Source organism: Eptesicus fuscus, chromosome 15 (assembly GCF_027574615.1).
Source record: "Eptesicus fuscus isolate TK198812 chromosome 15, DD_ASM_mEF_20220401, whole genome shotgun sequence".
In the NCBI taxonomy this organism is placed as follows: Eukaryota; Metazoa; Chordata; class Mammalia; order Chiroptera; family Vespertilionidae; genus Eptesicus; species Eptesicus fuscus.
Genome location: NC_072487.1, coordinates 70533364 through 70556853, shown reverse-complemented (window position 1 = coordinate 70556853; position 23490 = coordinate 70533364). Strand labels below are relative to the sequence as shown.

General features: G+C 62.7%; 1 protein-coding gene and 1 long non-coding RNA gene across 3 annotated transcripts in view; one reads left to right on the top strand and one right to left on the bottom strand.

The window, feature by feature from the left end:
- Window positions 1–867: 867 nt before the first annotated feature.
- Window positions 868–22125, bottom strand: CRB2 (crumbs cell polarity complex component 2). Its single transcript, XM_054727329.1, has 13 exons — window positions 22029–22125; window positions 14899–15219; window positions 12451–12646; window positions 12209–12348; window positions 11330–11515; window positions 11036–11149; window positions 7546–8424; window positions 6949–7457; window positions 6271–6436; window positions 4651–5437; window positions 3763–3879; window positions 3103–3220; window positions 868–1330 (listed from the first exon to the last, which is right to left on the bottom strand). Exons 1-13 carry the CDS (start codon window positions 22123–22125, stop codon window positions 1106–1108), a joined length of 3855 nt encoding a protein of 1284 aa, XP_054583304.1. The 3' UTR covers window positions 868–1105.
- Window positions 20178–23490, top strand: part of LOC129151652 (uncharacterized) — a 72179-nt gene continuing 68866 nt past the window's right edge. For both annotated transcript variants that reach the window (XR_008558313.1, XR_008558312.1), the window contains exon 1: window positions 20178–20435. This is a non-coding gene — a long non-coding RNA (uncharacterized LOC129151652). The remainder of the gene's footprint in view (window positions 20436–23490) is intronic.

Here is a 23490-nt window from a genome sequence, read left to right as displayed (position 1 = left end):
CGGCACCCACACACCACCAAGGGCCTCCCGCGGGTCCTCCCCCAGGTCCCCCCAAAAGTCTTTAGAGAGGGCCTGGGCTGCAGGTGACGGAGTGGTCCCCGCAGAAGAGCTGGGGAACCCAGAGCTGGGTGGGGGAGGGCTCCTTCATCCTCATCACCCCCAGGGAGGCCCCTTCCCCAGTCTTTCCCTCCACTCCTGACACCTAAAAGGACACCCAGACAGCCTTCACAGAGACCAGACTTTAGTGACTCAGGTTCTTTCCCACTGTCGTCCCTGCTGACCCTCACAGCCCTGCCTGGGGGGGCAGGCTGCTCTCCCCTCTCCAGGTGACAGGCCCTGAGGAGGCCGCCTGGCCCAGACGCCAGCAGCATCCCCGCCTCCTCCTCCTCTGCCCTGGCTGTGGTCTGTCCTGCAGACAGGCTCTGAAGCAGCATTCGTTCAGGGAGCAAGGAGCCACCTGGCCGCTGGCTGTGGCCTCCCCGGTTCCCCAGCTGCCTCCAGAGGGAGATTGGGAGCTGGGGCCTTGGTCCTTGGGCAAACCTGGCCTGGCCTCCACGAGAGTGTGCGGCCTTGGCTTGCCCCTGCCCGAGCGGTGAAGGTTGTCCCCACCGCCCAGCCGTCCCCTCGTGGGGTGGCCTGCACCCACTACAGTCACCTGCACACACAGCAAAGACGTGGACACGCCCACGAGCCCAGTCCAGCACACACACCCATATCTGCAGATCAACAGTCCCCAGGTACACACCCATACTGTGCACGCACACACACACACACACACTCACACTCCTGAACACACCCTGTGCACCACGTGTGCCCTGCCCTGCCCTGCACAGCTGCTGAGGCATGGCCTGGTGGGTCCGATGGATTCGTCCACCCTTGCCAGGCCCTCTCTGCTGCCCTGAGTGCCCCCCTTTTCCTCAGTCCACGGTGGGACAGAGGCAGGGGTGCCAGCAGAGGGGACACTTCCCCAGCAGGTCTGCTGGGCCCCGCAGCAGCTCCCAAGGCCTGGAAGGGGCGGCACGTCCCAAAGGCCTCCTGGAAGCGGCCTCCGAGGGTCTCCAGGTGGAAACTGTCCGTGGCCTCAGGTGCGGCGCCGGCAGCAGGCCTAGATGAGTCTCTCCTCGGGCGGCACCTTGAGGACACTGTCCATCTCCAGCCGCGCCCCGGCCACCTCCTGCTGGCTCGGGCTGTAGGTGCCCTCTGACTGGCGGCGCTTTCTGGCCGCCAGGATCCCTGAGAGGAGGCCCAGGAGGAGGAGGAGGAGGCAGGCGCAGGCTGCAGGCACTGCCACCTCCAGCAGCGGGAACGGCAGTGGCAGCGGCAGGTCCTTCTGCAGGAGACAGGACAAGGAGGCCTCAGGTAAGGGAGGGGGAGGAGAGAGCAGAGGGGGCGCAGGACTTGCTCGGAGGAAATGAGCGCTCACAGGCTTCCCTGGGAGGCAGAGGCCTGGCCCTGGGGGTGTACAAGCAGGTGCCAGGGAGCCGCCCATCAGAGCAACCGCCAGGAGACTCCTATATGACAAAGGGTTCTGGCTGGAAGGAGAGAAGAGTTCATTGACCACCCGGTCCGAGTTCAGCACAGCGCGTGGACGGCACAGAAACCTCACACCACGCAGTGCGGCAGCACGGAGAGCCCTCCCTCACTTCCGGGAGCTCGGAGTCTGGTTTATTTGCTCCCTGGTGTTCCCCAAAAAGCAGGGAGCAGGGCCTGCATGTTAGGCACGCGGTGGGTAGTAGGTGAGAAAACAGGCTTTGCCCAGACTCCCCAGACGCGTGACTAGTTGGTGGCAAGCCAGGACGGGCACCTCTCCATCTGCCCCCAACACCACGCTGCCATCCTTCAGCTTCAAATCCCGGTCAAGGCCCTTCTGTCACTGGCCAGGGGGCCTCAGGGCCCAGCCCTGCCATGTGGCTCCTCCTCCCGACGATGAACTCGTTCAATCTGAGGCAATGGGGACTTGCTCCCTCCCCATCCTGAAGGGTGGCCTGGTGTTTGAAAGTGACCACCGAGACCAGGCTTAACCCCAAAGTGGGAGAATCTTAGGCAACAGCCCGAGAGGCTGACTAGCTGATGGCGAACTCAGAATCCAGCAGGGCCTTCCCCCACCCCCGCCCCGCTGCCCCCCACCTCCATGGAAGCTAGACCAGGCTTTGGGGGGCCCTCCTCTCCATCTCCCCAGCCTCCCAGGGTTTCCCCATCAAGGATTCTGCAAGGCTGGAATTCTGAAGTTCCGGAATCACAGAAATCCAGGATTCCAGAGCCACAGGTCTCCCTCTGTCCCGAGAGGCCTCTCAGGCCCGGGAGACCTGGGTCCCAGGCCCAGCACACAGCCCTGGAGAAGGGTCCGAGGCTGCAGATAAAAGTGGGCCCTCACCAGCCGCCACCCAGGCACTTCTCGGGGAGCTGTAAAGCCATTATCTCCCTGGGCTCTGGGAAGGTGGGTGCGGGAGCCAGAGGCTGTAAAAGTTCCACTTGAAAGGAAACAGTCCCCAGAAGCAGAGGGAATGTGCAGGTTTATGACCCAGGCTGCCAGAAGCCTGCGGAGATCAAGGCTCCTGCCCAGACTTCCCTGCCCACCTCCCCTGCAGCCAGCACCCACTGTGGGCTCATGCCTGCAGGGCCAGCTCCGCCCCTTAGTGGGGAGCCCACCAGAGGGAGGTTCAAGCTCAAGCTGCCCGTGGGCCCCTCTGCAGCTGAGTGTCCTGGGGTCAGGGGCCAAGCTCGCTCTGGCTCAGAATCCTGGGCTCCTCAAATCTTCCTACTCTAGAAACCCCCGGAGAGTACAGCCTCTGTTCACCAACCTAAATCCCTGAATTCCAAGGTCCTGTGGGTCCTGAATCCTGCCCCAAATCGGGCTTGATGGAGCCCAACTATTTCACTGCCAGGCCCCAGGGTGATGGTGGGGACTCCGGGCTCTCCCTGGAGTGAAAATGCCTCCTGGGTGCGGTTCATGGAAGGGACCTGGGCCTCCCCTGCTGCTGCCCACCCCATGACAGGGTTGGTCCAGGAACAGCTCCAGGTGCGGCACTACCACCACCACCACCCCCCGCCCCACAACATCATCTAATAAAGTCCAAAACCCCAGCCTCTGGCACAACTCACCACCACTTCACAGAACTGGCCCGAGAACCTTGCGCTGCAGACGCATTCATACGCCCCAGCAGCCGCCCGGCAGGTGCCCCCATTCAGGCAGGGGTTGGCTTCACAGGAGAGCTGACACCTGGGGGGCAGAGAGGAGGGTAGGGGGAGGAACCTGCTTCCTCCCATGCTGCCTCTGGCTCCCCCAGCTGCCATCCTCAGCTCCTCAAGCCCCCTTCCCAGGCACCGAAGCTCATCCATTCACTGTCTCCGCCTGGCTGGGCCCTGCCGATGCTGAGGCTGAACGTGATCTCCATCACTGGCCGCCACCTCTGCCCCGCATTCATGACCGAGAATGACTCCCTCCACCAGAAGCCCGGGAGAGCCTGTGCAAGGCCCGGGGATGCTGACCCCGTGTGCGGTGGGCCCAGAACCTGCACCTTTACAGCCTCCCAGGCGGTCCTGGCACAGGTGGCCTGTGCAAGGGGCTCCAAGAAACCCCACCAGGCAACCCCTTCCCTGCAGGGTCTGCAGAGCAGAGGGTGGAAGCCCCAGAAAGTGACCGAGGGGGGCTGTCAGGCATGTGATGACAGTGAGGACTCAGGCGGTGAGTACCCCACTCTACCCACCCTGCCCAGCTCTCCACACTCACCGGCCGCTTCCCAGGCCCCGCCCCAAACCCACCTCTGGCCAGCAAAGCCCTCCTGGCAGCTGCAGTTGGCGCCCTGAGGCCCACCCTCACACGGGCTGCCGCTGAGGCAGGTGGCATTCAGGCTGCACCCCTCTGGCAGGACAGGCAACCTGGGGAGAAAACATGCTGGACTGGGGGCAGGACGCCGGGGGCCTTGCCCACCCTCGGCCCCTCGGTCACAGGCCACCTGAGCCTCTGTGTTGGCATCTGTGGAACTCAGGGCCCACCTCCTATAGTCCCTAGTATCAGTCAGGCACGTGGTGTCTGAGGTGGCCGGGATGGGACACAGCGCTGTCCAGGCCCACCCCCACCCAGACCGGGGATCTTCCCAGGGTCCAGGCCTTTGAGAAGCTGACAAAATGGAAGGACTCTGCTCAGAACAAAAGTGCATTCCTTAGCACAACCCGGGGCCTGACATTCCTGGGGTGTGGGTGGGGGACCCAGGGAGGTACGGCCTCCAACAGACAGCCCTCCATAACCTTGGCTCCAAAGGACTGGGGCATCGAACCAAGAATGAAGAGGGGACCATCTCACTCTGCCTCCCTCCCAGGGGACTAACGCGGTGAACATCAGTGGTGGGCGGGTGGGCAGGAAAGCTCCGTCAAGGTTTTCTTCCAAGACCAGCTCTGGGTTCCCCACCCTTCAGCCCCAGACAGAGCGCTGCCTATCTGAAATTCAAATTTATCGGCGTGTCCTTTATCTGGCAAGTCTAGGGGACTGTGGTTCCCATTCACAACGAGGGCAGGAGGCTCAGAGGGGGGAAGGGGCCGGCCCACAGACCCAGCCGGGCCCTCGGATTCCCTGCCTCACCCACCGTCCCGGGGTCCTCCCCTCCGGCCCGTCTTCCCGCCCGCGCGCGCCCACCCGCCCGGGTCACCGACCTGCAGCGCGGGCCCGCGAAGCCCTCCGGGCAGCGGCACAGGAATCCGCCGTCGGGGCGCGCGTGGCAGCGGCCGCGGAGGCAGGGCGCCGAGCGACACGGGTCGGCGCGGGCCTCGCAGCGCGGGCCCCCCCAGCCGGGGCCGCAGACGCAGGCGAAGGCGTCGAAGAGGTCGCGGCAGGCGCCGCCGTGCAGGCAGGGCGAGGGGACGCACACGGGCTCGCCGCGGCAGCCGAGGCGCGGGGCCGGCGCTCCGGGCCAGGCGGCGAAGTGCTCTCGGGCCCCGGGGGCGACGCCTGGCCGCGGGCGCGCCAGGGGCAGCGGGAGGCCGCCGAGCGCCACGCGGCCCAGGCAGCCGGTGAAGTTCTCGGCCAGCAGGACGCGCGCGGCGCCCGGGCCGCGCAGGAAAGCGAGGTCGCCGGCCAGGCCGCGCAGCGCCACCGGCGTCGCCGCGCCATCCAGCCAGAGCAGCCAGCGCGACGCCGCGGCCGTGGGGCGCTCCATGGCCAGGCGCACGCGGTGCCAGGCGCCGGTGGCCACGCGCGGCCCGGGAGCGGGCAGCACTGCGCCCGGCAGCCCGCGGCCGCTGCGCACGCCCGCCACCAGCGAGCCGTTGTGTACGGCCAGCCAGACCGCGGCCAGGGGGCCCGCGGCGGCGCGCAGCAGCCCGGCCTCCAAGTCGCGTGTGCGGAAGGCGAGCGAGAGGCCGCTGAGCTCGGGTCCCGACGATGCGTTGTGTCCGCTAAATGGGACCGGAGGGCCCTCGCGGAACGTGGCCTCCGCCACACCTGCGGGAGAGCGGGAGCGTTGGTGAGGGCCTCCGGGCAGGCACCCACCCACCCCAACCCCTACACGCAGGTGATGCCACCTGCCGCCTCTACGCCCACCGCCCATTGAGGGTGGGTGGAGGATGGGGAGAAGCAACACACAGCCACCTACCATCTAACCCCAGAATCTGCGGCCCCACCTGCACTGCCACCCCCTTACAATTCCCCTCCTCCAGATTGCGCCCACCCTGCCCTCCAGGGAGCAGACCAGGCAACAATAACCCCTCGAAAGATCTGCCCCTTCCTCTACCCTTTCCCTCCTCCTGAAGTTGCCTGGTCTCATCACGGAGGCCTACTCTCCACTGCAGGAAGTCATCTTTTTTTTCATGCAGATTTTCAAATGTTGATCATGCATTTTAATGAAATGCAGTCAGCTTTTAAAAATGCGAATCATGTCTTTCTCCAACCTAAAACCCTCCCGTAGCACCCCCACTGCCCTTGGGAAAAAGTCCTGAGCTGCCTGACCCAACATTCAAGGCCCCTGGCAACCTAGCCATCCCATACCTGTACTTGTGTCAAAATTGTTCTTCTAGACCTCAGGGCCTTTGCACATGCTCTTTCCCCTCCCTGATATGTCCTGCCCTATGCCAGGTCAGAGTTTTATTTGACCTTGAAAACCTAACGAATGCTCGCTTCCTCCAGAAAGCTTGTCCTGCGGGATGCAGTGGCCTAGCTACACTGGGCTGGAACTATTGGCATCCTGGTCTACTGTGAGCCCTGAGGTGAGGGGCGGGGTCGAACCTAGCCTGAGTGTCCAGCACCCAGCGTGTGGGATGCCCAGGGCACACACTCACAGACAAAGCCACCAGGGACCTCCTCACAGGTGGCAGGCGGGAGGCAGGGCTGGCCAGGACACCACAGCTGCTGGGCACACGTGGGCCCTGTGAAGTTGGCAGGGCAGGTGCAGTGGAAGTCATTCCAGGTGACCAGGCAGGTCCCACCATTGAGACAGGGGTTGGGCTACAGGAGAATCAGGACAGGGGTTGGCTCAGGCCTGCAGTCACATAATCGTCCCTGCACTGGTTCTTAACTGAGCACCTACTGGAGACACATTACCTCCTCAGACAAATGGAGTGGAAGTCACTATCTCCACTTTACAGGTGAGGAAACTGAGGCTCAGAGAGAAGCCACTTGCCTGCGTCACCCAGCCAGTAAGTAGAGGAGCCAGAGTTCACACCCAGGCTATTCCAATTCCAAGGGCTGGTCTTTGTTCGTGAGCCAAGCGGGTCCCTGTCCCCCCACACAGTTCCTGCAGAGAGGCTTAGCTGGCCCGTGCCTGGGTCAGGGTGTCTGTCTCAGAAAAGGACCAGAGGGCCGGAGCCGCTGGGCCAGAGAGGAGCTGAATATGAGCCCTTCACCGCCCCTCTCTAACGGGGGCACCTTGGGCAGAGTGCTTTCCTCACCAGGAGAAAGACGTGCTGACCCAGAGAGGCAGGTTGGAGAGGGACCCGCCCCTTGTCCAGAGCACTCACACTGCACACGTCCTCGGAGACACAGCCCGCGGTGAGGTTCCAGGACTGCCCGCTGCCCAGCTCGCTGGGCTGGCTTGAGTTCCCCGGCGGCAGTGGGAAGAAGGGGAGGTGGAGGCCATTGAGTCTCAGGTCCTGGAGGCAGCCTCGGAAGGGCCCACCCCAAGGCTGGGCGTCAGCAGGGAGGAGTCTCCCACCCACATGCACCTGCAGCCCCATGCCCTGCAGCTGGTCAGACCGGAAGCTGAGTGTCACCAGGTGGCGGAGCCCATCGTCCCAGGGTCCGGGGAGCACCAGAGCAGGACTGCCCAGCCCCTCGGCCCGGACCTGGCCCTCGCTCAGGAACACGGTCAGGACAGCTGCGGAGTCGTTGGCAAGTTGGAGCAGCAGGCCGGCAGGTTCCCGAGTGCGGAGGAGGAAGGACACCGTGAGGTTGGGGCCTGGCAGCTGATGGACCAGGAAGGATGCAGAACTCAGGGTGCCCCCCAAGCCAAATGTGGCTGCAGGAACCTCTGCAGGGAGAGAGGGGGCCAGGCATGAGGCGTGTGGGCGGGGGGAAGGCACGGCCTCTGCCCTGGGCCCACCTGGCGCACTCCTCACCATCAGCACACGTGGGTCCACTGTAGGGCCGGGGGCAGTCGCAATGGAAGTGAGTCCACAGGTCCACGCAGGCCCCTCCGTGGGCACAGGACAGAGGCTGGCACTGCTCGTGGCGCTTGCAGCCTAGGAGGACATTCTCCCCAAGGTCTTCAGGCAGAAGGAGGTGCCCGTCCACATGTACGTCCTGGAGGCAGCCTGCAAAGCCTGCTCCACCCAGCTGGACAGAGCGGAACCCGGCAGGCGGCGTGGCCGGGGCAGCTGTAGGAGCCTGGGGCACAGAGCGGGAGGCCACGCAGAGCTGGGCAGGGCAGCCCTCATGCCAGAGCCGCAGCTCCAGGACCTCGAGGCGGAGGGTCACCTCCACTCGGTGCCAGTGGCCATCATTTAGGGCCAGGTCTGGCAGCCTCAGGACTAGAACAGTATTGCCGTGGCTCCGGAGCGTGGCCTGAAGTGTGGCTGCCGCCAGTGCCAGCTCCAGCTCCAAGCCGTGCTGGGCATCAGTGCGCGTGGCCAAGGCACCGGCAGGTAGGGTGGTGCGAAACCTCAGTGCCAGACCCAGGGGCCCACCAGCTGGTCCTGGCACCCGCACAGGGTTCCCAGCCACCAGGGAGAAGGTGGTGTTCTGGCCACAAGAAGGTCCATGGGTACCAGGTGGGCAGCGGCAGACGTGACTGTGGACTCCAGACTCAAAGGTAGGGATGCAGGTAGCAGCCGGTGGGCACGTGTGGCCCTGGCAGCCAGTGAGCTGCACAGAACAGTCATGCGCCCCCCAGTCCTCCGGGCACCGGCAGGTGTAGCCTGCCATGATGTCCACACAGGTCCCACCATGGAGGCAAGGCTCCGACAGGCATTCGTCCACTTCCTCCTGACATGTCAGGCCTTCAGGAGAGACGAGGCCAAGGCTCAGCACCCAAGGCCAGAACCACAGTCTGGACCCAGAGCTTGCAAGTTTCCTGGGACCAGGACCTCAGTACCTATCAACCAAACCAATTCCCAATTTCCAAAGGGTTTTCATCGACCTCTGAGGCCCCCAGAGACTGGAACCCGGGATACCCCTTTCTCTCCACACCCTGTGGGTTCAATCCCCTAAATACTGTCCAATCTGCCACCCCCCCTCTCCTGCCTCACCTGCCTGACTTCAGAACCCCTCTGCCATCCGTCTCCACAAGCAGCCAGAGATCTGGTCCTAAAGATCACCCGCCCGGTTCCTCTGCGGCTGAAGGTCCAATCACTCACCCTGGCATTCAAGGTTCCCCTTGGGCTGGGCACGACCAGGCACTCAAGTCTCAACCCCGCTCCCGACAAACCTTAACTGCCTGTTCCTCCGAGCCTTTCCTGGAAAGTCCTGCCTCTGGGGCTTTGCTCACACTGTTCCCTCTGCTTGGAATGCCTCCTCCTCCCTTACCCTGCCTTTCAAACTCCTATTCATTCTACAAAGCCCAAATTCAAAGGGCCAGTCCCCTCGGTGGCGTTCTCCGACTCCCAACCCCAAGCTAGTGTGTCACTCCCAACTCCCTGTCCACATCCAGGCACAGCAACCCAGGACTGCGTATTGAAAGCATCTGTCCGGGCAGCTGAGGTCTCCAGGGGCGGGAGGATAGCACTGGCACCCAGCAAGGGGCCTAGCATGGCTTTTGTGGACAGAGTGGTGGCGGGAGGAGCAGGTAGAGGGGGGTAGGCACCTGTGGCACTCCAGGTAGCCCCCAGGCTCTAAGCTCCCAAGGGGCCCCATACAAGCTGTGAAGGGACCACCTCACCCTCCCTCCCAGAGCTCCCATGCCAGGCGCTCTGGCCCTAGCTTAGGTCAAGAGGCCACAGCCCAACCCCAGTTCAGCCCGAGACTCCACAAAGCAACCAAGGCCAGCCCTGCTCCGGTATCCCAGCTGGAGGGGCATAGGCCCAGAGAAGCCAGCGGGATTTGAACCCTGGCCCCGGTCAGCACACAAGCAGCACAGTCTCCTTCTGAGGACAGCTAGCTCCACCTGCCCCGCCCAAAGCCACCATTCTCCGTACCTGCCAGGAGCCACAGGCCCCCCAGGAAGGTCCACAGGGCCCGCAGCCCCATTGCATTTCCCCAGATGTCTGAGAGGGCTGGGCGGCCGCCGAGGCTGGGGAGCAGCGCTCCCGGCCTGGGCTGGCTGCCTCCTCCAGACCCTGCTCAGGAATGCCAGGCACTGGCCTCCCCCACGCCCAGCACGAACCAAAGGGAGAATGGGGGTGGACAGTGGCAAGGAGCCCAGCCCCACAGCCGGGATTCCCCGTCCTGGTCTCTGACCTTAGAGATCTGGCCTCGCTGTCACCCATCAGCTGAGCTCAGCTGCTGCTGACGCTGGGGAACCTGAGGGGGTGACACTCCCTCTCTGAAGGCTCCAAGGCCTCCTCTGGAAGGTGGGGACTTCAACCCCCACTTCATGGGGCGGTGGTCAGGGGTAACAAATACACAGAGAATGCTCTTCAAAGGCAGGGCATGCTTGGTGGGCCCACTGTGTGCCAGGCACTCGGGGACCGCAGCCCACGGGGCGCCCAAGGGAGTTGGCCACCCAAGGGTGGAGACACTGAGCCCCAGGGTCTTTGAGTGGGCGAAGGGTAGGGGCGACGGTGTGACCACCACCTCCTTCCCCTGGGCGGGGGAGCCTGTGTCCAGGAGCCCTGCCAGGCAGAGGAGGCAGCGTGCCTGGGCAGGAATGTGGGCCGTGTGGGGGACGTGCCACAGGCATTCCAGAGCGGCAGGGACACGCGGTGAGTGAGGAGATCCTTGGGTTCACCAGTGTCCGTGTGGGAGGGTGTCTGTGGGTCTGTGCATCTGCTGCACCGAGGCGGGGAGAGGCTTCTGCACCCTCAGCTCCCCCAAGGTCAAGCTCATCCTTCTCCAGACACTGGCTCCAGCTCTCCGTAACCACCCCCCTTCTACCTTCCCTGTCCTGGCCCAAGGGCCTCTGTCCCTCCTGCAGGCCCCTCGGCCTCTGCCCAGCCCTCTGACGTCAGGTGCCCATCATCCACACATTCTCCCCGACAACCTCGGCCACTCGTGGCCCCGGCTGTCAGGATTACACTTCTGACCCTCAGTCTCTGACTCCAGCCCAGGCCACAGCCTGGGCCCCAGGTCCCTGTCCAACAGCCCCACCCAGGCTCCTCCTGGGGGTGCCCCCCAGACAGACTCCGGACAAAGCTGCACTCACTGTCCTCCACCCAACGTCACCCAGGACAAACATGTAGCCGCATCCCTGACACCTTCCACTCGCACCTGGCTAACCTCAGGACCTGTAGGTGGCCTCCTAAATGTCTCTCAGCCTGTTTATTCCCTGCATTCCCACCTCCAACGCCCAGGTCCCAGCTCTTGAATGGCACCTGGGCCACTATCCCCACCTCCTCCCTAATTCCCTCATCCCCATCAATCCAGCCTCCATACATCAGCCAGAGGAACCTTCCCACCCCAGAACCCCCAACTCTGCCCTTGCCCCGCCCCGGTGCCCACCCCACCCCCAAGCACCTGTGTAGCCATGTGGACAGTGACACTGAAAGCCGCTGGGCAGGTCTTGGCAGCTGCCTCCACGGAGGCATGGTCCCGAGGCACACTCGTCCACGTCCACGCTGCAGTCGTCCCCTGCAAGAGGCCCAGCCGCGTTCCCACCTGTGCCCTCAGAGCCAGTCTGGACCTGGAAGGCCCATTGTATAGCCAGAGAGACTGAGGCCCAGAGAGAGGCGCTGGAACCCACCCCGGCACCCCTCCTGGTGCATGTGAACACTGGCGGACCTTCCGCCCCGGAAAGGGTAAGGAGCTCACCCTCAAAGCCTGCAGGGCAGCGGCACAGGAAGCCGGCAGCGTGGCGGAAGCTGAAGGCGCCGGGGAAGGCGGCCTGGGCGCCCCCGTAGAGGGCCGGGTCGGAGCGCTGCAGGCATTGGCCCCCGTGCTGGCAGGGGCCCGCCGCACACTCGTCCTCGTCCACCTCACACCGCTCGCCGCTGTAGCCTGGGGACGCGCACACGGGGACCTCAGGTCACAGGGAGTCCTCCGGCAGCACCCGCCCCACCTCAGACGCCAGCCCAGCCCAGGGTCGGGTTAGGACAGTGGTCGGCAAACTCATTAGTCAACAGAGCCAAATATCAACAGTACAACGATTGAAATTTCTTTTGAGAGCCAATTTTTGTAAACTTAAACTTCTTCTAACGCCACTTCTTCAAAATAGCCTCGCCCAGGCCGTGGTATTTTGTGGAAGAGCCACACTCCAGGGGCCAAAGAGCCGCATGTGGCTTGCAAGCCGCAGTTTGCCGACCACGGGGTTAGGATAAGGGCTCAGAATATGGTCACGCATGTTCTGAGGGAGTGGCACCTCAAAGGGGGTAGGAATGCCTATGGCAGCCGTAATCAGCTCAGGGGCATCTTACTGGCATTACCATCAGAAGTGCGCACCCTGCACGTGCCAGGCCGCGGGCCAAGGCCTCGTGGTCATCACGCCTTTACCCTCCTCAGAGCTCCCCTGGGCGCAGGTGCTATGATTAGCCCTATTTTGCAGATCAGAAGCCTGAGGCTTGGAGAGGTTGCAATCACGTGCGCACACCCAGCTAGGTCCATTGAGGGCGCGTGCGCACCGGTGCACACTTTCTCCGCCCCAGGCCGCGCCCCGCCCGCCAGTCTACGCATGCGCACGCCGCGCCCACGCACCTGGCCAGCAGAGGCAGCGGAAGCTCCCGAGGCCCTCGAGGCAGGTGGCGTTGTGCGCGCAGGGCGCCGACGCGCACTCCAGCACCTCCTGCTCGCAGCGCGCGCCCTCGTAGCCCGTGTCCCCGCAGTCGCACCGGAACCTGGAGCGAGCACGCACTCGGCTGCAGCCCCACTGCCTCCACCGCGTCCCCGGGGCCCAACGCGCGGCCTTCCCGCCTTCGGGCGCCCGGCCGCCCACTCACCCGTTGACCAGGTCGTGGCACACGCCCCCGTGCGCGCACGGCTGGCTCTGGCACTCGTCCAGGTCCAGCTGGCAGCTGGCGCCCCCGTAGCCCGGCGCGCACACGCAGCGGTAGGAGCCCACGCCGTCCAGGCAGGAGCCCCCGTGCAGGCAGGGTGCCGAGGCGCACTGGTCCACCTCCACCTCGCAGTTCACGCCTGGACGGGCCGGAGACGCGGACAGAGGCAGGTCACCGAGAGGGAGGGCAAAAGAGGCCGAGTCAGGCCTGCTCGGACCAGTTCCAGGACAAGGAGCGGAAGGTGAGGATCCGCGCAGAGAAGGTGTTTCTCACGCCCGCAGTGGGAAGAGGATAGAAACAAGACCGACATCCCTGCTCCCCTGAGCTCAGGAGCATCTAGCCAGGAGGCGGGTATTAAGTCAGTGTTAACTAAGGGAGGACTGGTTTTTCATGTTGATAAGCTCAACAATGAGAAAGTCCTGGATTCTGGGAAAGCAAGAGCCAGGATCTTGGCCTGGGGAATTGGGAGTCAGGGAAGGCTTCTTGGAAGAAGAGCCTTCTGAAGGACCAGGGTGGCGTTCATAGACTAGGATGCGGGGCCGGGGCTGGGGGTGCTGTTGGGTTCCAGAAAGACTGTTGGTTAACACTTGCTTGGGGCCGAGCATGATGCCCTATGGCCGGCGCAGAAATCGTAGGGAGCTAAGGGGAGAGGGGAGGAGGGGAGGCAGGGTTACAGGGAGGCAGGGCTACAGGGAGGCCGGGCACAATCTGGGCTTACCCTACAAGTTTTAAGCAGCTGAGTTACATGCTCCTATCTGCATTTTAAAAGGCTCACTCTGCCGGCTTGGAAAAGGGTGTAAGGATGGACCCCAGAGAGGAACACACCCTGGCGGGAAATGCTGAGTAGGGTAAGCAACTCCTTCTGGTCTTCCCTGCATTGTCTTGCTTTTAAAACTGCAAGTTCAAGTCCTGGGAACCCCCTCAGTCCTGGGCAACACCCAGAAGACTGGGTGGCCCTTAGGGGAGGAGGCTGTGGAGGTGAAGGGAGGTGGGGAATCCCAGTGTGGAGATGTACTGCAACGTTAGTCATTGTACACTCCAGTGGCCCTACCCCTGCCCCCCAGCTGGGATGGGTCCTGGGAAATGATTGGTTATGGGGGCCCAGGGGCCCAGATGGCTCCTGCAGGAACCTTACCGCCTTCCTGGCTCAGGGAACGCAAAACACAGCCCCTCCTTCCTGTGATCCCGCATGCCTGCTACCCTGGCCCCACTCCCACCCTCTGTGCCAGGCAGAGCTAGGCCCAGGCCTGGAATCCCAGCCTCCCCCGCCGGGCTGGGAACGGGAGGAGGAGCAGAGAAATGAGTCACAGACACTGCACTCGCTCACATCTCACCCAAAAAGCATTCCCCAGTGCGCACACACCTGCCGGCACTCTCACACACACACACACACACACACAACATTTTAGCACAGAGGCATTCAGGGAGCCTGGACACCCGAAAATACTGACACACACACATGCCCTCACTCTCACATATCCAGGCACCGAGGCTCTCAAATGCCGAGAAAGACGCATGGAACCCGCTTCCAGAGTCCATGTTGATCTGTGTGCCGAGCCCTACCTCTTCACTCTGAGCACCCTCCCCTGGAACTCAGTCCCCCCTGCCTGACCATTGCTCTGAGGTGACCTCAAACTGCCCTCTGCCCTCAGAGAGAGTTGTCTGAATCCAGTGTCCATGCTGCAGGCTCCCAACTGCCCTAGACCTGACCTCTCCCGAGCTGTGTCCTCCTCCCCGGCTTCTAGGCGCTCACTCCGATGCTCTTGCTTGGAGCAGGAATGGGACTGGGATGGGGCCAAACTCTGACGGAGGGAACCAGCTTTTCCTCGGGGCCAACCCTTGGAAATACGTCATCCCCTTCCCACTGGAGACCACAGAGGCCCCTGGGATGAGGTCCACCGTACAGCTGGTCTCTGTGCTGGAGTTTGGGGGCTACCCAGGGAAGGGGGTCCACATTACAGTCTGAACCATCCCAGGGGTGTTCATACTCCGGAATCATCCGGTGAGCGACAGTGTCTGCACCACAGCCGGACATGGGTCTGGAGTGAGCAGACGTGAGAAACACCAGGTGTGCACTCATGAAGGCCACACCAGGCATAGCTGCACCCTAGTCCACACCCAGCACGTATCGGAACTCTAGAAGGGACTGGGGGGACGCGTGTGCAGTGCCTTTTGTGTGCCAGGCACCGTGCCAGTGCCTACACATCCACACGCACCCAGAGCTGCCGCTCTGTGGTGAGGCCTAGAGCGGCTGTCCCCGAGAGCGGCCAGGATGCCTGGGAAGGCGGTGGGGGTGTCTCCGCTAAAGTCAAAGCTGAGTTGGTGCCTTCACACTCGGGGCCAGGGGGATCGGCATTACCGAACCTCCTCCGGGCACAGCGGGGCCAGTACCTGCATAGTCCAGGGGGCAGTGGCACTCGTAGCGGTCGGCCAGGTTGCGGCAGGTGGCCCCGTGGCGACAGGGCCGGGAGGCACACTCATCGATGTCCAGCTCGCAGCGCGGGCCCTGGAACCCGGGCACACAGTAACAGCGGAAGTCGTGGGGATCCGGGCCCCGGGGCACACACAGAGCGCCGTGGTAGCAGGGTTGGGCGGCACAGCCCTGGGGCTCGGCGGGCCCGCAGGTGTAGCCGCTCTCCGTAGCCTGGCACTGGGTCCCTGGAGAGCATGGGTCTGAGGCACAGGCACTCCGAGCCCCCGAAGGCTCTGTTCCTGTAGAGAGAGGAGACAGGCTGGGCAGGGGCTACCGGGCACTCCCCTCCCCACACTCACCCTGGTCCCTGGAGACGGAAAACCACAGGGTCTGTCCACGCTCGGTAGGATGGAGAGGGGGCCAGTGGCTCTACCAGCCAGGCCCCAACAGGCTGCACACAGCTACACCCGGAACTGGGAGTGGCTCAGGAGCGCCTCCATAGCAGAAAAATAGGACCTGGGACGCTACTCCGCTCAGGATGGGGGAGCAGACAGCCACCCTGGGAGCCCGCTCTCGGTCTCGCATCCCCGCAGCGCCCCTTTGAGGCAGGCTCTGTCATGCCCATTTTACAAGAGAGCAGACTGAGGCTCGAGAGGGAAAGGGAGGACTTGCCAGAGGCCATCACACAGCAAGTTCGTGCTGGGACGGCTTTCCAGGCCTCCCCCCTTGGGTCAGCCCCACGGGGGTGGGGGTCTCCTGTCCATGGCCCTTTCCCTCCCAGAGGGCCCAGGTCAGGGCTCTTCCCTCTGCCCCCTCCGCCACTCCTGCTGGGGGTCTGGTAACTCCATCCCTGCGTGAAATTGGGTGAAATCGAAGATGGAGGACTTCAAAGGCCCTTCTTTCCCCCTCCCCCTCTTCCCACCCCACCCCACTGCTCTGGGAACTTCTCACAGGATCCCTGGCCCTCACTGTACCCCCATCCGCGATTGCTTGAGCAGCAGCCTGGCTAAGGTCACAGGGTACAGGGCAGGTATTGAGACCTGCTGACCGAACCCCTGGCTCTGGCCGCTGTGCTGCCTGCACTGAGCTCCCTGTTAGAGGGTCACCTACTGATCTGGAAGCCAAGCCAGGTAGAGAGCCAGCCTCCTTCCCTCCCTCCACCCCTCTCTTCCTCCCTCCCTCCCTCCCTCCCTCCCTCCCAGCCTGTCAGGATAATTCTGGAGAAACAACAGTAAGAACTCGGGCCTTGGAGTAAAACAGCCTGGGTCAGGTCCCAGCACAATTACTAGCTCTGGGACGGTGGGCAAGTCATTTCTCCTGCGGAGCTGCATCTCCCAGTCCGACAGGGGATGCTAACGGTCCGTGCCTCAGAGGGTGTGATAGGATCCAAAGCCTCAGGTACTGCAGCCAAGTCCCCGCTTGTAGGAGCTTGGTAAGGGATGGGGGAGGGGGAGTCGCCCATAAGAAAGAGGCACCCCCCTCCCCACCTGGGGCTCTGAGAGGTGCCCCTTCCCTGGCCAAGTTGTCATCCAGACACTAACCAGGCCCTGCACCTCCCCTCCCCCATCCTGGTGAAGACCCCCAGATAAGGCTCCGCAGCCTCTCAGGCGTCATCCACATTCCACAAGGCCAGGCTGCCCACTGGCCGACCCCCACCCTTCCCGGCCAGGGCCAAGCGGGATGGGGGACAGGGAGATGGAAATACTGACCAATAAGTAGGCGCAGGGAGAGAATCCCGCTGCCACCCCCACTCGGAGCACCCAGAGCACCTGGTACAGCTCAACATGGGCTCGCTCACTCCCATGTTGTGAGACCCCCTCTGCCCACTGCTCCTCTCCCCAGCTCAGGGCATCCATCCCCAGGCCCCTCGCCTGGTCACGGGGCTGAGGGCAGGGGGTATTTGGGCCTTTCTCGGGGGCTTATGGGCAGCCCATCTTTTCCACATCCGAGTGGCTGTGGCTGATCCGTTTAGAGCCAGTCCCCAGGGCTGGATGCCGTGATGGGGGCGGGAAGATGATCTGAGGGGGTGGGAGTGATTTGAGTTCCCTCATGGAAGGAACAGGTTTGGGCATCAGACAGACCCGGCATGGATCCGGGTGCTAACAGTGCCCACCTCATAGGATGTTGTAAGGAGCCACCGCGGTGACATGAGTGACGCCCTGGCACCCAGGGGACCCTCAATGAGGGCTCCGGCCGTTATGATCAGGGTCCCTTGACCCAGCCTCGCGCAGGAGGGGGAGCGCAGAAATCAGAGGTCCCAGGTGAAGGGCTCTGGCTGCGGGGCCCTGTGCCATTTCGTTCCAGCAAGGTGCCACCCTCATCCGTGTGGCCCCAGGGACCCCACCCCAATCTGGAGCTTTGCCCTTTCCGAGCAAATGGGAGCAGGCTGGGCGTCCAGCGCCTGGGGGAGTGGGAAGGTGGGAGCAGGTGGGCTGTGGCCCTAAATGACAGAGCCCCGCCACCTGGGTGAAGGCGTTCGCCCTGTCAGAGCCAGGCAGAGAGGGAGGGAGCCGCCTGTCCCGGGAGGCGTGCAATAGCGCCAGAAGCCTGCCGCGAGGGGCAACCGTATCTCGTGTGTCATCTCAGTGAACCTGCGTGTTTACCTGAGGAGTTGGGTGGTGCTGTGGCTTCCGTTCCACGGTAGAGGAAAGAGGCTCAGAGATGAGGCCCAGTCCCACAGCCCACGAGGGGCTGGAAGGCAAGCCCAGCCCCCTCCGCCTGTGTGAAGATTCCCACTCCTGGGCCCCACTCCGACCTAGAGATTCCAACCCTCTGGGCCCCGGGCCCCAGAATCTGCATTGCAGCACGCTCCCGGGGATTCCTTTGTGCAGTGGGGCTTGGGAACTGCTGACCTCGGGCTCTGTCTCCCAGGAGCCAGCCGGGGAGGCCAGGCCAGCCCAGGGCTGAGGGGAGGAGAGGTAAGGACCCAGGGCAGAGGAGGGCCGTCCCAGGGGCCCGGCAGGAGGGGCGGGGCCTGTTGCCAGGGTAACGAGGGGCCTGTGCTTATCTTTACAAATCCCTGCTGACCTCTAAGGCCGCCTGGGACGACCTGCAGGGGACGGATTAACGGACATTGCCCCTCCCCTCAGACCGGCTGCCCAGCCCTGGGAAGGCCCAGAACCAGCAAGGTAAGGAAAGGGGACTTTCTCCGTGGACAGGGCAGGATTGTAACAGCAGCAGCCGTTTGCTGAGTGTGTACTATGTACTCTGTGCTCTGGCCTGTGCTACACATCTTGCATCTATTACTACGTTATTATATCGCTTTAAACGGAAGACATGGGCGCTGTTAAGAAAACTGTTTCTCTAACTCAGAGGTCGTAAACTTGCCCAGGATCATCCCCCAAAAAACTGAGAACAGATGTCCCACACCTCCCGGGCATGTGCAATCCCACTGGGCCAACTTACATCGCCACCCTGTCCTGCCAGTGCAGTGCATTCCAGCGCTGGACGGACCTCCATGCACAAGCATAAGAATGGAGGTTCGGTCCCCAGCAGGGGGCTCAGTGGTTGGAGCACCCTCCAGTACACAAAGGTTGTGGGCTCAGTAGCCAGTCATTTCAGGGGAGGGAGGCCAACCTATTGAAGTTTCACATCACTGTTTCCCTTCCCCTTCCTCTCTATGAAAATCAATAAAAGCATATCCTCGGGTAAGGATTTAAAAAAGAAAAAAAGCATGGAGGTTCCAGTCTGTGCCTGGGCAGAGCGGGCAGCCCGGGGTGTCTGTCCAGATCCTGGCCCTTAGCTATCCTCCTGGGCTCAGGCCTCCCTCCGTGCTCAGTGACGCCTGCTTCCTGGGCACGTCTGACAGGCCTGGTGGAAGCGGCCAGCCCCTGATGAGAACTGTTTCTGGAGCGTGGATTTGGGGAAGCGTCTTGTCTGGACAAGGCAAGGGAGAGACCATCCTTAAGAAGCGACCCAATGACTAGGTGTTGGGCGCACAATGCAATATATACAGACGAAGTATCATAGACTTGCACACTTGGAATGTATGTAATTTTATTAACTCGTCAGTTGGTTGGCGCATCCTCCCGGACACTGGAAGGTTGAGGGTTCGATTCCCGTCAGGGCACATACCCAGGTTTGATCCCCCGTCAGGGCAGGTATGGGAGGCAAGCAATAGATGTGTCTCTCTCCCTCTCCCTTCCCCTGTCTCTAAAGTCAATAAAAACATATCCTCGGGTGAGGATTTAAAAAGTAATAAGCAGACTTCATCTAAAAGTCAGAAGGAAAAACATTTTAAAAAGAAGCGACCCAGGATCTCCTAGATGCCGAGCTCCTGGCAGAAGGCCCCAAGGCTAGGACGGAGTAACAGTGCAGGCGGGGGAGCCGGATCCTCTTCTACGGACGTTTACCCCTGAGGTTAAAGGCATCGTTCTGATAACAGTAACCACAACAATAGCTGCAGGGGAGTCACACCCTCTCCCCCGTTCCTGGCACTGGCACCTCCCGGAGTTTCCAAACTGTGGTCTCCGAGCACCAGGCATCCAAAATGCTAATGCCTGCAATGCCCCCCCATCCCCCAGCTTTCAGGGATCCCCAGGGAGGCACTCCCCGCAGGGAGGGTCCCACCGAGCAGGTGGGGCTCTGGCCTGCTCCCCACCAGGCCACGTGTCATTATTTCACCTTTAACTACAGTGGCTTCTGGCTTCTGGCTAAAGTTTCTGAAACTGGGAATCCCATGCTGCACCTCAGTTGGAGAACAGGGTGTTTTCTCATCAGGTCTCATACGGCCCTTGGAGTTAGCCTAGGAGAGGTGACTCTATCGGCTGGTGCCGTAGTTCACTGTGGCATCCTGACCCTGCCACCCTCTAGCTCTGTGACTGTGGGCAAGTTACCGACCCTCTCTGGGCCTCCTTTCCTCCTTGGTAAACTGAGGGTATCACAGGGCTGTGGTGAGAAGGAAATTGATCATGTTAGCCCAGTAGCAGAGCACCGACCACATAGTGGCTGATGCTGTTGATTTATTCATTCGTCTACGTATCTTTACTCAAGGCAAACACTGACCATCCAGCAAACCCTGGCACTGGGTCACCTGCGAGCAGCTCTTCCCGCCCTGCCTCCGTTCGGCAGGCCCCCATCAGCTCTGGTTGGAGGAGGGGCCAGACTTGGGGACTGGAGGGCTGCCCCTTTGTCAGCCGGGCTCCCTGGGTGTTCTGGGAGCAGGAGGGATGTGAGAGCCCAGCGTGCCCATTGTCCTCCAAGATGCCTGGTCCTCTCCTAGCAACCGGCAGAGCCTTTGTGGCAGCGTGGGCTCAGGAGAGGGGCCAAGCGCAGGGCCTGGCAGGGGTGGGCAGCAGAGCCAGGGGCCCAGGGCCTCCAGCACCCCCATGCCCTCTGGGATGGAAATGGCTTTTCAAGTGATACAGTCCCCGGCCCCTCAACGCCGGGCAGTCAGGCCTGGCACCCAAAATGCTCATGCCTGCCGTGCCCCCACCTCAGCTTTCAGGGACCCCCAGGGAGGGGGCTTCCTGTGCAGAAATCACAAGGGGAAGGCTGCCCTCGGAGACCCCAGCGGGTGAGTGTGCGGGGGTGTCTGTGAGGCCATTTCCTTTTGTAGCACCAGTTTACTCTGTGCTCACTCTGCCTCGAAGTGCACGTGAATGTGTGTCTGAGTGTGAATGCACACATGTCAGCACACTCGCGTTGCTCTCGGTGTGTGTGTGTGTGTGTGTGTGTGTGTGTGTGTGTGTCCTGTGGGTCTACACGTGTGGACACTGTTCATGAGGTGGTGTGTGCCCTCGTGCATGCCACACCCACGTGCAGGGGTGTGTGTGCGTTTGTACTGATATGTATGCACAGGTGTGACTTGTGTGTATATGTGTGTGTGCACAGGTGTGTGTGTGTGTGTGTGTGTGTGTGTGTGTGTACTGTAGGACCAGATCCGCAGACCAGGATTTCTTGTCTCAGTGCAGAGAGCAGGCCCCAGGTCCCCTCATGAGCCCCAGGTATGCCTGGGGGCCCAGCTCATAAGCCCTTATCTCTCCCTGAGACTCATTTTCCTCCACTGCATAATGGGGTCCTCATGCCCCCGAAGGCCCGGCGAGAGGAGGAGGAGGATGAGGAGGAGATGAAGGCTGTGAGCCAGGCCCCTAAGAGGCTGGAGGAAGTGGCCTCGGGGGACCTGACCCCGCACCCTGGGAGTCTGAGGAGGTGGGGGCTCCTCAGCCGCAGTGGAGCCCAGGCTCGGTTCCCTCCGCCAGCAGTGGTTGTGGGGGTGGGGGACTACCCAGGCCCGGCTCTAGTAGCCATCGTGACCGAGACAAAGGGCCCCCCGACCCCCAGGAAGAGCGACAGGCCCGTGCACACGTGAACCTACTTGGACAAAAGCAGGAACTGCTGGGCGAGTGGGTCCGGCTCAGGAAGCCCTTTCAGCTCCGTCTGGGAATGCCTGGGCAGGGGCAGCCGTGGGCTCCGTGTTCCCAAGGACCCAGCCACCCCAGGGAGCCCAGGGAGCCCAGTGCACCTGCGTCCCCCCAGTGTAGGCGGGATGGAAGCACAAATGGGGGGATGTCGGCAGAGGCCAGGCTCCCCTGGTCTCCTTCCCCTTCTCTAACCCGATCCACTAGGCTGGGTCTGCTGCCCCCACCCCAGGCCCCCATGGCACAGTTCAACCCCCTGGACAGCTTGCACCCCACAACTCGCACTAGGACACAGCACCACACTGAGAAGGCCTCAGACACAACCCAGGCTCACCCAGCACAGCTCATCCTCCCTCACAACTTTAAAACACCCCCACCTGCACCCCACAACCCAGCACAGGCCTCACAACCCCGCACCCCCACTCCAACACCCCTCCTAAGACACACAGCCCACCCTATTACCCAGATCACAGCTGGCCCACAAAGCCCCCCAACACACAACAGCCCCAAGTCCCAGGACACATTTGCCTCTACACAAGTTCCAGTGGCCCACAGCAACACACTCCTCCGCACCCCGCAACTCAGGCCTGCACCCCACAGCATCGCACTCCTCCGCACCCTGCAACTCAGGCCTGCACCCCAGCCCTGGAGTTGGGCTGGCACCCGCAAGGACAGCCCCAGGGCCTGGGTGTCTGCTTTGGGACTCAGAGCCTGCCCAGGTCCCCCCCAAGGCTTGTGCCCCAACTCACCGGCCAGGAGGGCAAGGGCAGGGGCCCAGAGCAGTATCAGCAGCAAGAAAGGGGCTGGGAACCTGGGGTCCCGGGGCCGTGGCCTGGCCAGCGCCATGGCAGCACGCTCTGCTCCGCAGCTATGGGAACCGGCGGCCTGGCTGGCTCCGTACCCCCCTCTCCCTCCAACCAGCACTAATGCTGTGGACAGAGGCCCGGCCCTCCCTCCCTCCCTCCTCTCCCGCCTCCTCCCCCAACCCAGGCCCTCCCAGGCTGCTCCTCCTCCAGGAGGATTCTGGAGGAGGGGTCTGAGCCACCCAGTCTCCCCAGGGCCCAGGGCTCCAGGCAGGAGTCAGGGGCCCCTGTGGGTCCGATCTCACCTCACTGCCCAGCACTCTCTCCCTCCTGACCCCCCACCCCTTCCTCCTCCCCCTCTCAGGCTGTGCTGCCTCTGCCTCCTCAGAGAAATGTCTGTTTTGTGGGGGAGGCCGGCTGGTCCTCAGGCATCCCACCCTGCTGGACCACCCCCCGCGCCTCTCAGCCTGGGCCCCCTCCCCAGCCCAGGCCTGAGCTCCAGCCATCGTCCAACCCCAGCTCCTCCCACTCAGCTCCCACCTGAGCGAGGGACCCCACCCTGCTGCCTGGCGCCCCTCTTCCTCCCCACATTCAGTCACCCACAGGTTCTGGCAACAGTTCCTTTGCAGTGTCTCTTGGTCGCACTCCTGCCACCCGTAGCCCCTCTCACCATGGCCCTCAGGAAAAGGCCCGACTGCCTCCGCTCCCCACCCCTCACCGCCAGCTCTTTCTACCCTTTGGCCTAGATCCTCTCCTTCACTTGCAGCTCCAGACACCTCACCATCATCCGAGCAGCCCCTTCTGCAGAGTGGCAGCACTAACCAAGCGAGCTTTCCGCTGCCCGTGGGAGGTCCTCCCTGTCTAACCTCGCCCTCTCCTGCTGCACTTGTTTGCTTGCTCCGGGGTGCATAGGGCAAGGTTGTTGGGAGGAGAGGAGGGGTTCTTCAGGGGACCTGGACCCAGGACGCCAGGTCGTCTCAAAGGCGCTGCAACATAGAAAACAGCCCCCCACCCCCGTTGTCCCACTGCCCTCAGCTCCGGTGGAGGGAGAATCCCCTGGCTGAAGGGACTTCCTGAACCAAGCCACTGTCCCCTGCCAGTGCACCCCCATTCGGCCCAGTTCAGTGACCACAGACTCCGGCCCCCCAGGCCCTGTGCCGGGCTCTGCCATGTGTCCCTGACATCGGGGGGTTACAGTGATTAGTCAGACCAGCGACGGAGGTTCCTCTCGGGCTGCTCTGGGGCAGCGGTCGGCAAACCGCGGCTCGCGAGCCACATGCGGCTCTTTGGCCCCTTGAGTGTGGCTCTTCCACAAAATACCACGTGCGGGCGCGCACGTACAGTGCGATTGAAACTTCGTGGCCCATGCGCAGAAGTCGGTTTTCGGCTCTCAAAAGACATTTCAATC

Bases quoted from the DNA above. Each gene is read 5' to 3' on its own strand.
- CRB2 (XM_054727329.1), bottom strand. From the start codon at position 22,125: ATGGCGCTGGCCAGGCCACGGCCCCGGGACCCCAGGTTCCCAGCCCCT. The intron at 12,349-12,450 runs GTGAGTGGGCGG...TGCTCGCTCCAG, and splicing joins TGCCACGACCTGGTCAACGG to GTTCCGGTGCGACTGCGGGG. The intron at 3,221-3,762 runs GTGGGTTTGGGG...TCTGCCCCCCAG, and splicing joins GAGGGCTTTGCTGGCCAGAG to GTGTCAGCTCTCCTGTGAAG.